The sequence below is a fragment of the Ptychodera flava genome, chromosome 1 (assembly GCF_041260155.1).
Source record: "Ptychodera flava strain L36383 chromosome 1, AS_Pfla_20210202, whole genome shotgun sequence".
Lineage (NCBI taxonomy): Eukaryota > Metazoa > Hemichordata > Enteropneusta > Ptychoderidae > Ptychodera > Ptychodera flava.
Window position 1 is genome coordinate 24,047,683 of NC_091928.1, and position 15,020 is coordinate 24,062,702.

The 15,020-nt window shown below is 39.7% G+C and overlaps 1 protein-coding gene across 1 annotated transcript in view; it reads right to left on the reverse strand.

Moving 5' to 3' along the window:
* LOC139133414 (scavenger receptor cysteine-rich domain superfamily protein-like) overlaps positions 1 to 13,490 on the reverse strand; it is a 13,823-nt gene extending 333 nt beyond the window's left edge. Inside the window, exons 1-9 of the mRNA XM_070700001.1 lie at positions 13,243 to 13,490; positions 11,794 to 11,946; positions 9,087 to 9,254; positions 8,567 to 8,839; positions 7,771 to 8,097; positions 6,972 to 7,163; positions 5,293 to 5,334; positions 4,797 to 4,884; positions 1 to 1,423 (exon numbers count right to left, since the gene is read on the reverse strand). The exon at positions 1 to 1,423 is cut by the window's left edge and continues 333 nt beyond it. Coding sequence (XP_070556102.1) covers positions 865 to 1,423; positions 4,797 to 4,884; positions 5,293 to 5,334; positions 6,972 to 7,163; positions 7,771 to 8,097; positions 8,567 to 8,839; positions 9,087 to 9,254; positions 11,794 to 11,946; positions 13,243 to 13,318 — 1,878 coding nt within the window. The 5' untranslated portion in view covers positions 13,319 to 13,490 and the 3' untranslated portion in view covers positions 1 to 864. The remainder of the gene's footprint in view (positions 1,424 to 4,796; positions 4,885 to 5,292; positions 5,335 to 6,971; positions 7,164 to 7,770; positions 8,098 to 8,566; positions 8,840 to 9,086; positions 9,255 to 11,793; positions 11,947 to 13,242) is intronic.
* Between the last annotated feature and the right edge of the window lie 1,530 nt (positions 13,491 to 15,020).

Sequence of the window (15,020 nt, forward strand, 5' to 3'; positions counted from 1 at the left end):
AACATAACAGGTTCAAATTGAAGTAAAATAATTGTTTACACCGAATGGGATTGAAATATTAAAGTGAACAAAATATTTCTAAGAAATTGTCAAAAAATCTGAAACTATAATCTAGAGTGAATTTAATCTATAGCAAATTTGAAAAAATACCCATCACATTTACACCCCATAGAACTGAATATATTGTTTTCGTACAAACTGTTAGAGAATCAATTCATGGCAATATAAAGTTTTTCGGAGGTGTCTAAATCCCCAAAGTTTTGATCAAATTAATGGGTTATTCACATCATCATGGCGTCAAATATTAACTCTTTCTGACATATTTACCAGCCACTACATTTGATAAATTTACTTTTAATTCGCCATTATACTTGAATGGCAGTTATTTGAGGGTCAGTTCACTCGACATGGTCCATGGGGAAGCATCCAGACAATTTTGCTAGTAGGTTGGGCACTTGCTGGGATTCTAAAGTTCAATTAATTGTACGCTATCCCATGCACGGTCACCATAGTGACGTTTTGTATATTCCCTTGTTAATGTTCTGCTTACTAGTATCTAAGAAAGAATAAAACGACTAAAATGATGTTCTTCACAAAACAACGATACCTTGTGTAACGCACAAATACACGTATTCTGAAAAAATCTGTCTTGCTTATGGCCGGCCTTCAGCGCGCTGACAGACTTCAAAACTCACGGTGAAAGTTTCTCCTGTCAACAATGAGTATTTCGAAAATATGACATCGCACATACATAAAAGTAGTTATCCATGGCCTACACTGTACTTAATCAACTTCAGCCTTCATCGACTTTGGCACGATTTTTTTTTCGAATCAGTTCAAGAGGTGATGCCGCCTTCGACGTCTCTATATTGCTTCGGAGTACAAATTCGACGCTCTGGCTGACTGGTTGGCGCCCTCGTCGGTAGGCTCGTAGACTACGTCGTCAGACTTTTGCGGGTCTTCGATTCGTTTAGCGTCACTTGAGTTGCTCGATGATCCTGCCACTTCCGGCGCATCAGAAGACTCGTAGACCAGGTTATCTACAAAGCCAGACCCAGAACTATGTGGATCATCACCGCCTTGGTCGCTAGCCGGACTCGAAGGTGGGGTATCCTTCTTCCGGGCTTCGGGTTGGCTGGGTTGGCCATCTTTACCGGCGTTTGCATAGGTTTGCTCCGCATCCTCTCCTTCGCTGACCGCTGATGGCGTTGGTACATTGAGGTACGGTGGCGACGCGGGTTTCTCATCGACATGGCTCGTTCCAGGAGACTCGCCAGGGTTGAGGGGCTGTTCCTCAACTGCTTTAGTTTCACTGGGAGCCTTGCCATCACCTGACTCGTTTTCTGTTTTCACACTTGTATAACGAACAACGTCTTGCCTGGCCGTCTGACGGCTACGTTTATCGACCTTCTTATCTTGTGACCTATTTCCAAATAGCCATAGATAGTGTCAGTTCATATATATATATATATATATATATATATATATATATATATATATATATATATATATATATATATTTATCACATGAACTGGCCCGTATCTCCACCTGTGTGACGTACACCAGCACAGATAAGAAATCCATATTACCCCTGTTGTACGTCATCAACCGGAACTTTTTTCCTGAAACACAGAATTTGACAAAAAGGTGACCCGGCGCGATAAATCCAGATATGGAAACATAGAAGGCATGTCCAACGAAATTCCAAGTCGCTAAAGCTTTAGCTATTCGCAAGAATCGAATGAGGATACCATCGATCATTTGGCTCAGTAACGTCACTGCTCCTGTCGTAAGGTTCAATGTGGACGTCGTCGTACCTGGCGATCGCCAAGCGACGTCGTACCTGGCGATCCCGGTTGGCGATATAAAACCCTAAAGATACACCTCAACGAAAGTTCAACTTAATAAATGAGTACCGTATAATCTTCGGGAAAGCGACATAGAAGGCACAAGCATAAAGTCATTCGACGAACAACGATAAATTTCCTTCATCACACAAATTATTCCGTCGTTTCTCGATCGAGATCAAACCTGCAGCGGAAGGCTGTAGTGAAGACATATACAGCTGTCGACCTGTACACGATAGCTGAACTCTGCAGTGCAGCGCTGTAGAATCCGATTTATTTCGAAAGTTGACTCGGACAACACTCACTGTACAACAGAACAGAGTTCCCATCAAGTAACAAAATTGAGATGCACCTACGGGCGATACGTGTCACAGCAAACATCAAAGTCCATAAAACGAAAACATTGACGACTGAGATGGCCACCGGCGCGGCGGAGACCGGTGACGTACGGCAGTGCCCACAACAACAAGCGTACACTCTGTGTGTCATCGATCTGAATCTTTCGGGCTCGCTAAGGTCGTAAACTTGTGATATTTTAAAAGCCACAGCATCTCTAAGAATGATAACTACTGTTTCGATAGTGCCATTGTATTAACTTCATAAATGTAATTGTAAATATTCTAAATAACTCAAAATACTATGGCTATCCGTCGGTAGCACGGTACGGTGAAAGCTATGATGGCAGACTTGCCTTGGCATCGCTCCAGCGCGAGACAATGATTGACACGCGCACGTGACCGAATCCGGATGTCTGATTGGTGGAGATACCTTTCGCTGTAGCGAAATTTCAGCTTAATCGGATTTATGAATGAAAGTATACCTGTAAACATTTGCACATCTCCTGGGTGACGGGCCGCTTTACTCGTTAAATGTAAGTAATCCGCGTAAATAAAACACAAAATCGCGATAAAAATCATGCAATTTGTTAAAATAATTTTGATCCATCCACATCAAAGAAAAATAAGAAGACTGTTCATGTGATAAATATATATATATATATAATCCCATGGTATTTTTCTCTGTTTGACGTCATCGTATACGAGTGTTTTTTGCGGAGCCGTACAACTTCGAGCCTTCGGTTGTACGGCTCCGCGAAAAAACACTCGTATACGATGACGTCAAACAGAGAACAATACCATGGGATTATATATTATCACATGAACAGTCTTCTTATTTTTCTTTTACTTGGATGGATCAAAATTATCGTAACAAACTGCACGAATTTCGTCGCGATTTGTGTTTTACTTATGCGGATTAGCCTACTTTCATTTAAAGAGTAAAGCGGCCCGTCACCCAGGAGATACTTTCATTCATAAATCCCATCAAGCTGAAATTTGCTACATTAACATGATTAAATGGTATCTCCACCAACCAGACATACGGATTCTGTCACGTGAACCTGTCAATCATTGTCTCGCGCTGTACCGATGCCAAGGCAAGTCGGCCATCGGTATGGTGGACATAACTTTCATCGTGCTAGCGACGGATAGCCATAGTATTCAGAGTTATTCAGAATATTTACAAATAGATTTATGAAGTAAATGCAACGACACGATCGAAACAGTAATTCTCATTCTCAGAGATTCCGTGGCTTTTCAAAATATCACACAAGTTTACGACCGTAGCGAAAGATTCCGTTCGATGACACACAGAGTGTACCTCATTGCATGTTTATGCCCACAACGCTGCCGTCACCGCGCCGGTCTCTGCCATGCCGGTGTCAACTCGTTAATCCCGATCGTCAATGTTTGACTTTGATGTTTGCAGTGACATATATCTCACCCGTAGATACATCCTAATTTTACTTGACGGAAACTCTGTTTTGAGTGTTGTCTGAGTCAACTTTCGAAGTACATCGGATTCCACAGCGCTGCAATGCATATACAGCTCAACAGTTGATGTCTTCGCTAGCGCGATACAGCCTTACGCCGCGCTACAGTTTGATTCCGAGCAAGAATTTACGGAATTGTTTGTATGATGAAGGAAATTTATCGTCGTTAACGTTAGTCGAATGACTTTATGCTTGTGCCTGTATGTCGCTTTCCCGAAGATTATACTGTACTCATTTATTCAGTTGAACTTCCGTTGAGGTGAAGATTTCAGGTTTATCGCCAACCGGGATCGCCAGGTACTACGTCCACATCGAGCCTTACGAGGCGACTAGACTGGATCGGCGGTATCCCCATTCGATTCTCGGGAACAGCTATAGTTTTAGCGACTCGAAATTTCGCTGGACATGCCTTCTATATTTCCACGTGTGGATTTATCGGGTCAACTTTTTTGAAAAAGTGTCATGAGAGCACGGCATCGATCACAACAAATCGGTCTATGTTCACGTTGCGACCCGCATGTATGAACGGTACCATGCAAGAAAAAAGTTCCGGTTGATGACGTACAACAGGGGTAATTCGGATTTCTTATCCGTCCTGTTCTACGTCACACAAGACAGGTGGGAATTCGGGCCAGTTCACGTGATAAATATATATATATATATATATATATATATATTATATATATATATATATATATATATATATATATATATATATATATATATATATATATATATATATAAGATAGTTAGATAGATAGATAGATAGTAGATAGATAGATAGATAGATAGCTATAGATAGATAGATAGATAGATAGATAGATAGATAGATAGAGATCGTAGGTACACATTTGGCACGATATTTATCTGTCAATACGTAGCTTCAGATAATAAAATCTGGAAAGAGTAACTGTAACTGAGATTGATATCATACTGTGTAACGATCTGCTATTACCGCTGATTCTATCGAATATTTTAGGCAAACGCCCAAGTCTTGATTTAGAACTTACGAAAGATTCATTTAACATTATCCTTTCAAGTTTAAGATCGATGTCATGACGAGAGCTATGTAAGTTTTCAAAAGGTAAAGGTCACTGTTTCCATGACGACAACTTACCTCCTACGTTTCACGATGATGAGAATGATCAGAAGTACAATGATTGTAATGACTACTATTATCGCTATGACGATACCGCCGATTACACCTACAATTAATGATAGTTTTCATTATAATCATCATTTATCACCATAACAATCATTACCGCCACCACCCCCACTTTAATCGTCATCATCATCATCGTCGTCGTCGTCGTCGTCGTTGTCGTCGTCACCATCATGATCATGATGACGACGACCATCATCATCATCATCATCATCATCATCATCATCATCAGTAGCAGCATCCCACTCAACACAACCACGTTGCCATCATCGCGTCCGAATAGACAGTGGTAAGGCACGATGAAAACACATTGGTTGTTTTGCAGTACCCCGGGGACATCCGGAGATGAGATTGGCAAGCTGACCTATTTTTTTTTTCATTTAAATGATTTTTACATTTGTTTTTTGGAACCGTTTCATCTTCGTGAAATTTGAATGTACATAATACATACCAGCAGAAGGCGCACCGACACCACCAGGAAGAATGACCACTTCTGTAGAAAAAAAAAGTGACGGATTTGTAAATCGGCGAACAAGAAAATGTTTTGATAGTGTACCACCAATTATCAAGTGTGTCTTAGGCAACCAAACCACCGTTGCAAAGACAAACGGCACCTAATGCACTTATATTTTTTTTCATTTCTCATTATGTTTGAAGGTATTCTACTACATACGTAATTTTGTGTTTACTAGTTTATGGAGTGGAAAAAGTCGTTCGTTACTTATCAGCCGTGATCCTTTGAAAAGAAAATTATGCATGACTGATAACTTTGAGGCGCTAAAATATTTCAAAAAACACGATTGGAACTAATTTGGGATAATTGGATGGTGAAGTAATGTCGATTTAATCTACAAATGTAACCTCATCTGCTTTTCTTTTCAAGTGACACACTTGTTTTTATGAGTAATTTGTAATATTGCAACATTCAGCTATACGGCACCTAACACTTTTGAATGATCCCAAATTAGTTCCAATCGTGTTAAAAGTAAACAAACCAAGCCAACCCCAAAACATACCAACTAAAACGTCCAATTTGACGAAAAACAACAACTTTACGACAGCGCTCTTCTTCTACCGGAAAATGTCAGTGATGACATTTATTAATAATAGGGGGCACCATGTTAATGGGTATGGTACCGCTACAATTAAGGTAGAATGCGCCTTAGGGACAGACATTCGGACTCTCAAACTTTTACAATTCTTTTCCAATTTTGAGGCTCATTTTAAAGCTCTTGGTCTAGGGAAAATTTTTCACCTTCAAATTTTTAGAAAATCGAAAACTGTACTTTTCTCCATAGAATTACCACAGGGATGGCGGCCATTTTGAATTTCAAATGTCGGTAAATTTGGGGTAATTTGTTTCTCTATTACCATATTTTGCAAGGTGACCTCCGATTTGTATTCTTGACGCTGACAGAGAATGGTTGAAAGATGTCCTGAGGAAAGTTTGAGCAAAAGTTTAAGTCTTTCACTTTCGAGGCGCCTACTACCTTATAATTGAGGGTGACTCGGATACTCGGTTGTTTCCGGAGCAGCGGTGTCACTATCGGAGGGAAGTGAGTTCGAGACTCCAGCTTAGTGTTGTGCTCTTGAGCAAGGCACTCCTAATTGCACAATTGGGCAGTGGGTGACAATGACCTTATCCTGTTAGTGGGAGTCTCTCCCGTTCGATGATGGAATGAAAAATAATTAATAGTGTCCACAATGCATTGATTTTGCCATGCTCATACATTGTATTTCAGTGTACTTTAGTAAAGGACAAAAATACAGAATACACTTTGTTTCTAAAGCAAAACGATGACAATCTTATCGAACTTTTCATTAAAATGTGGTAAATATTGTGTAGGATCAGAAGTTGAAGACATATAGACTGCCTTGGACTTGTGATGCAATAACATGTCTGTAGTCAGCATATAGTTGTACATGCTTAATATCCATGATTTTAGTCACCGTGTACGAGCGATAAATCGTCACATATCGATATGCCAAGGGCCACAGCACCTGGATTTTTGAAAGCAGATAATTAGTTTTGAATCGTTCTAAAGTACACCAATGTTTACAGCTCTATAAACTTCAACCTACAGAGAGTAATCATCAACCTGAAACAACAGGTCCTCTCCAATGACATACCTTCGCACTCTGGTAGTGAGCTATTCCACTCTCCGTCCTTGCATTCGATTGACCTTGAAGTAGAGTTGATTCGAATTCTGTAGCCTTCATCGCAGACGACAGTGACGATGTCACCAGTACGGTATGGACAGATACTCATCGTCACAGTATCTCCATTGTCGACGTTGCCGGGGTCAATACATCGTGCATTGCCTGAAGGACAGAAGAATTCACATTCACTTAACATTTTAAGTAGTGTGGTGTGTCCTTTACGCACAAAGAAATATCAATGTCTCTCCGTGATGACTTTGAGCTAAGTCAGTTTCGAGTCAGCCGCACAGTGCCTGATATTGTAGTATTCGAGATGGTTCTGACAGTCAAGGTCAAAATCTGTCGCCGCCACATTGGATACGTACCTAATGTGACTATGATGTCATCTTTGAGTACACTAGCGACGACGATGTCGATGATGATGATGATGATGATGATGATGATGATGATGATGATGATGCTGATGATGATGATGATGACGACGACGACGACGACGACGATGATGATGATGATGATGATGATGATGATGATGATGATGATGGTGATGATGATGATGATGATGACGACGACGACGACGACGATGATGATGATGATGATGATGATGAATATGTTGCAGATCATCATCATCATCATCATCATCATCATCATCATCATCATCATGATCATCATCATCATCATCATCATCACCATCATGTTGTATTTGCAATAGTTGTAGCGAATATTGCTTTAATGTGCTGAATCAAAATCAGATGCAGAGTGAAGTAATCACCTTTGAAATCAACGGCGAATTTGCCACCACTTGACGACAGCAATTCGATGTTTACTTTGCTTGAACAGGAGTGAATGGTGTGGGACGGGTCAAAGGTGCTGTTGACGTGGGCCAAGAGCTGTTCAGTCCCCTCGTAGGACTCCGTGATCAAGATTTGGTCACTCAGGCCCCGGATGTCGAATATCGTGAAATCGAGGCTGACGTGGTCGTCGGAAGTGGAGACATCCCATGAGCACTGGCTGTTGTCCGGATAGTAGCCAGGAAAATTGTGTGAGTAGATGGTCCCTCTCTCCTCCGAGTAACTGCCTCCACAGGCGCCCATTTGAACTGGAAGTAAACATATATTATTGCTCACACATGAAACGTTGAGTTATTTAAAAGATGATCGAGTAGTCAGTGCTTCAAGAGGTGCAACCTTTACCGTTTACTCTCATGTCTTTCCTGTATTGTCTATGTTTATTTTTGAATAATCAACTATCAAATCGGTGACTTGCATATACGACAGTGAGCCTTCAAACTTAATACATCAATATACAGATGCAATGTCCAGAGTAGCTGTGGAAAACTAAATGTCAGTCCGGAATACAACTCATTTGTCGACAATATGATGACATCACATACTGTACATGATACACTGCGTTATCATTGGCAAGACTTTGTATTTCATTGCAAGTTAGAGAGAGGAATGAGAATGTTTGTTTTATAAAAGGCACCATGAAAATGTTATCAAATTTTTATTGGAATGACTTTCCAGTGGAACTAATAATGGAAAAACAATGTTCATGAAACAGTTTACCATCGTATTTTCCAAAATAGACAGTTCGACCGCCGCAGGCGTGGGACTCATCGCCTCCACAAGACAGTGCGCATAGTATATTGTCCGCTTCAGACCACTCTTGACACTCTGTGTCACTGTCTCTGCAAATACACTTGGTAGGCTGGAGCGATCCAAACTGTAGGCCTTTGCTTCTGCAGTTTTCTAGGCATAGTTGTATGGTCATTTGGTTATCTTCTAGCTCCCCGATTTTGTCGCACTCAGCGCCCTTAAAGCAACCAACGTAGCCTTCATCTGTGAACGAATAGTATCAGAAAGCCAAGAAAAAACTGAACGTCGTCTCCGTTATCAGTTTGCAGAAATATTGATCGCAAATAATATTAAGCTATTTATTGCTGAATATTCGTTCAAATTTGTGCCAGCTAGTTCCGCGGCTACAAAACAAACACAGTATCCAATATTTAAGGGCAAATTTGCTTCTTCTTCGATTTCACTGAATTGCTAGCGCCCCTACCAGTCCATTGAAGAGACGGTAACTTACAGTTACATGTTGCCTGTACTTGCGTACACTGACAGTTTTCTTTCAGATCCAAAGTACACAGTGATATGCTGTCCGTGTTTTCTGCACATTGCAGACTTACACATGTTGGCCCTGCTGTCCTGGACGGCGTAGCGACACTTTCACTCCACATTGCTCCTGTAGAATGGCCTGATAATCACAAAATATAACACCTAATGATATATCGCGACACTGATATGGACTATCGATATTTGCGTCGTTCATGAACAAATCAGGAATCAAGGTAGCCTACAAAGTTTTTTTCTGTACAAACAAAGTGATCACAGGCGGTTTGCCTGGGAGGGGACGGTCATATAGCGGGAGTGTTTTTTACTCGTTAGCTGGCGGGATAGATTCAGTCGTTAACTTACTGGGCTACATGATACGGGGGCCGTCATTAATTACGGCCCCGGGGTCGGAGGATAATGAGGAGGGGTCACTCAATTAGAATTGAAAGCTATCGGGGTGTTCAAAAAGAAAAGAATGAAAGCAATAGATTATAAAATGGTATAATTTTACAAAAACGTCGCAGAATTTGATGTATACCGAGTATATTGATTATCATTACTAAAATAAGTAATGTTTTAGTATTTCCTAATAAGAAATTTGTACACTTGCCCGATTAAGCATAAGAAATATCTACTCGTCATTCTATAGGGTATTATGTATAAAGAAAGCTAATTCCATAAATTATACAAAACACTGGACTACCTCAAAAACAAACCCATCTTTTATTGCAAGAAACTGATTGTCATAGTCCAAACTACCTGAGCAATAGAGATTTCCTGTATCTTTCAACCAAATCTAAATTTAATCCCTACATTAAATTTTTTTATTCTTTGTCTTGTTACTTTTCTCTGACCTCTTTGACACAAATGTTGGCAATCTCTTGGTAAGCACAATATTGCAGAAACAAAGTTTTGATACCCTACATAAAATGCACAAAATGATTATTTGATAAAGTATATTTTACTCTTATAAATTTTAAATATAAAGAAAGTAAATACTTTTACAAAACAATAAATATTAACTTCATGAAACCAGGCAAAAAAAACTGCAAGGATGGGTGCCACTACCGACAATACTGATCATGAAACAGAAGTATGATGAGAATGATATCGTTGTTCATGTACTCAATGGCACCAGTGACAGTGAGGATGAGGGCAGTGTTGATGATGATGTCACACAGTGGTTTCCAACAGTCGTAACCAGAGGTGGAAAGAGGGCAGTGTCACGGAGGAATTATTCATCAGATGCCATTATTAGTGCACAGAATGTAGGACAAAACTGAACTATTGGCCAACATCCTTTATTATCACAGAACATATACTTTAATTGACTCAAGTTCATTTTGTGACCATTTTGACATTTGATCATACTTTTAATCAGGCTGTCCAATAGAATGAATGGATTGAAACCTCATTAGCCCACTAATTTCATTTACAGGAATGTAAGATTCTGCAAATGACAAAAAGAAGATCGCAGATTTGCCGTGCCTGCGATTATTCGATCTGCAACCTCATGAAACTGATTGCTGTTTTTACCAGGTAGGCCTACACAATGTATTGCCATTTTTGTTTCTTGAATATTGTGACTCGAATATTGATCATGCAAAAAATGTAATAAAACTATCAGTGTTTAGTGTCATTTCAAACAGTTTTACTTAGTGCAAAACAATTTGAAACACCTCTCAGATTGCACCATTACACACATCAATTTCTCATAATTTTCGATGCGAGAGGGGGACACCCCCTCTCGTGCCCTCCATCGTTGGGGTGTCACATGTCATTGTCAAAGTTTTACTAAGTAAAAACAAATTGACAACACCTCTCAGATTGCACCAGACTGCACCATTGCACACATGTATTTGTCAAAATTTTCCACGCAAGAGAGGGGAACCCCTCTGGCCCTCTCCCCTTAGCCTCTCGCGTATTCTACCCCCTGTACTTCCAAATTCTTCCCCGTCAGATATCCTGGTGAAAACCCTGTCACGATACCCATCCAAATTAAACAATATACTATATGGTTGGATACTGGTTATAGCGTGAGCTTTTATATACTATATTTTGTTGTGACTTTTAATTTCATTTTGTTGGTTTCACCTTTTTCAACAATCATGAGGCAACTGACGATAATCTAGCAGGGTAAACCAGGATTTAAAAGGTCTTTACTGTTGCTGTAGTTAAGTTTACAAGTACATATATTGATGTTTAACTTTCCTAAGTTGGGGTTTGGGGGTGTCAGTCAAAATTACTGTGTTAGAAAGGGGGTCACTCAAATTCATAATGGTTGGCTGGGAGGGGGTAACTCGAAATTTCGGATTTTCTAGTTCTAGTGTGATTTCTCCGACCCCCCCCCCCCTCAGGCCGTTAATAATGATGGCTCCCTAAAATCCCAGTAAGGAGTGAGTGTTATCATCATTCGCTTGGTAACGGAAAACCACGAGGCAAAGAGATGTTTTGAAACGGCGAGGTTTTAGTCCCTGACTGATTGAATGACTGACCTGCCAACTTACTTGCTTGCTTGTATGTTAGCAAGCTTACTTACTGACTAACTGACTGACTGACTTACCTACCTTCCTACCTATGTACTACCTACCAACTCACTAACACACTTATTAGTAACATACTGGCTGACTCAATGGTTTCTCACCCACTCATCCGCCCACTCACTCTCATGTCAATCTTACCCATTCCATGGCAAACTTCATCAGCACGATATGTATTCCAGTACTCATCACAGAGGGGAGTCCATCCCTGGTATGATAGGAAAATCTCTACATTGCCTTCGTAGGGAGTAGATCCACCTGTCAACCGATATTTTGCTGCGGTGTCACGTGGTCCTGGAAAAACCGAAACAGGGACAGACAGCATATTATTAGAGAACCATGACTAGCACGTAAGACATCTTCACGAAAAGATATAGTGCTTAAAACTTCTTGAAGATGTGCCCTGAACCATTCAATGTACAAATTTAAGGTAGCTTTTAAATTTTGTTGCAATATTTGTGACATTTTACTTTCCTGCGAAATTTAGCTTCCTTATAAGTAATGTAAGAATCAAAGAATCAAAGCAAAAGCATCTTTTTCACTTCCTTATAATTTTCTCTATAATGCCACAATTGTGCAAGCATGCAGGCGTTACAGGTACTTTTTAAAAAATTACAAATCTATACTTTTAGGCAGAAACGTTATGTGGTAAAATCCGATTCAAAATTATATAGTGTGTTTACCTTGAAAAAACGAAAACCTAGCCGCAAATAAATAAATGAATAAATATTCGATAACCCCTGAAACCTTACAGGTCGAACGGTACGGTACAGATATACGACAAATTAATAATTTACTAATTTTCCCCCGGAGTTCCACCGAATACAGACATTTTTACCGAGCAAGTGACACGGTCCTTTTGTGATCAAACAAGAAGGCCAAAGATCGCCATATTGTGCCAGCTGTCACGATCGATCAAGTTCTACTACTTTCGCAGGCGGCTACTTATAACTTTCTCTTGTCAATTCTTATTCATCGAGTAGTTCGTCACTCGACTTCTCGTGAAAAATTATCTCGGAGTGTTCTTGCAGTTTTGTGATTTATTAGGTTTCTCTATTTTCAATATCAATATTTGAAAAACCTTAAGCAGCACGTATAACATAAACATCTGTGACCAGCTCTGTGCAAGCGACCCTACATGTATCTGCAGAACATTTTAAAATATGTTCACCCAAAATTATGCCTCCTGTTGAGTGAAAAATTCCGCCTTTTCCATTCGTTTATCTGGGTAAACGATCATATCTCTCTGCACACAGTGACCCTCTGACCTGAGCGTGTCATGGCCGTTGGCTGCACTGGTCGAGCGTGTATTTGTGTACAGTGACACCTGTCGAGCGACAAAATGTCTCCATCGCAGATCGCCATCTTGTAACTTCGAACTGGATAACGACATTAAAGTGGTAAATAACCAACACATCGTCAAATCTGGGCACATCAACATGAAAACTTCAAATATTAATTTCCGAGTTGTATATGATAACTTCCTGAGGAACAATAAATGAGTTTAATGGCATATTTTACGTTTAGAATTAGCTAATTGTAAGCTTGGTCGACCTTCTGTTCTAAATTATATAGGAATAGTACACTTACTTTCATCAGCAGCTTTTGATGCAAGTGTGGCTTCAAAAATTACCCAAACCGTCCACAAAACTGCCACAGCATTCATGGCTGTCACTGTTCTACTACTAGAAAGCTTGACAAGGAACCACACGACGTAGGTACAGAGAACGCAGTAGTCTGGTTCCCACTCACGGAGACCAGGTGCGTACACGTACCACGCGGTCCAAAGTCCGGAAAAAAGGCAACGTTTTAACCGTTACATTTATTATGAATTTGTTTTTTTTGCTCTAGTGCAAACATGACGTCACTCAAACGCTGTAGGCACATTCCGACATCTCTACGAAACACAAATCCGTAGTAAACGGTACAAGGTGGCACTTATGTTTGTGTTTTGCACCATGTACATGCAGTAATTCGGTATGACACAGTATTAATTTCCTCATTTTTTTAAACACCCACGAGTAAATTTAAACTGTATATGTTTTTCAATTCAACATTGACTGACATACTTCACCTCAGGGTACCTGAAGCAGGACACAGCAATAACTCACTCGTATTAATAATGACGTCACAGAACAGACGAAACCTCGTTTTGGCGAGAATTCCACGTGAATTTTCATGATACGCCAAATTATAGAACATTGTCAAAGTTTGCTGACTCTGAAATATATGCGCTTTAATCGTTACAAGATAAAGGTCCATGTTTTGCGTAAGAAGCAACAGAGAAAAACCGCAATGGATCTATTAACACTCACACTGCAGGTTTCACCTTTCGATTCAACAATCTTCTAACCCCGATCGACTTAACTGAACTACTATACAATCACGATGTAAATTTATGAATTACCAAAATGTTCTTGAAGGAATAGGCACATTTATTAACTAAATGGCCAAAGGAGAAACAAAACTGATTAGCAATGAAACTCGTCTATAGTCGAAGCCAAATTAGAATAAATTAGATAAAGTGAATGAATATCTGAAATATTCGAATGAAGACATCAAGAAAAAGAGGCGTTATAGTGTGGAGGCCGATAGATTGCGTTTTACGGAATAAAGAGCAACAGGTGTTAGAATAGATTCTTTTAGGAATACAGAACTTTTAAATTCTTTCACTGCAAGTATAGATACTCAAATGAATGCAAAATTACTTCAAAAGTTGTCTATTTAACAGAAAAACAAAACAAAATAATTGTTGCATTCAACAGATAAACTGAGCATATGAATTCTTCCATTTTATTTCACTTCAAACATATCCGGCTTCTTCTATACTGAACATCCTGGACTGTCCGTCATATCCAAAAAAATCACGTGAATACTGAAACAATACGGCATCTTAAATATGTGTATATCACCTCCTATCGCGCTCTACTCATTTACTGGCATTAAATATAAAGACAGTCACCCTAAAGTGATCATCCAGAGAGACTTGTTTTAGACAATGAACGTGAAAGTCTCTCGACTTCAAGGTCGCTTTTTGGTCAGTAGGATATGACGGAAATCAGACTCTTATGGTCCCTGGGTATTACCATATATATTTACCAAATTGGTTGTGAATAAAGATGTCATCGGTATAACACACGATGTGTCTACCGCAGCAGAAGGGTGCTCCAATTGTGATTTTCAAATGTGATGGGATCCCGGTGGAGAAGACCTTCAGGTAGAGAGGCGCTTGGGGCAGATATTCGTGAAAATCGAAAATTTAGTCTTTCCAAATGGATATCGTTAACTTAGGAAATAGCAACAATTTTTGAATTTCAAATGCTTGTAAATTTTAGCTGCCTTGTTTCTCTCCTATCCAAATAACTACG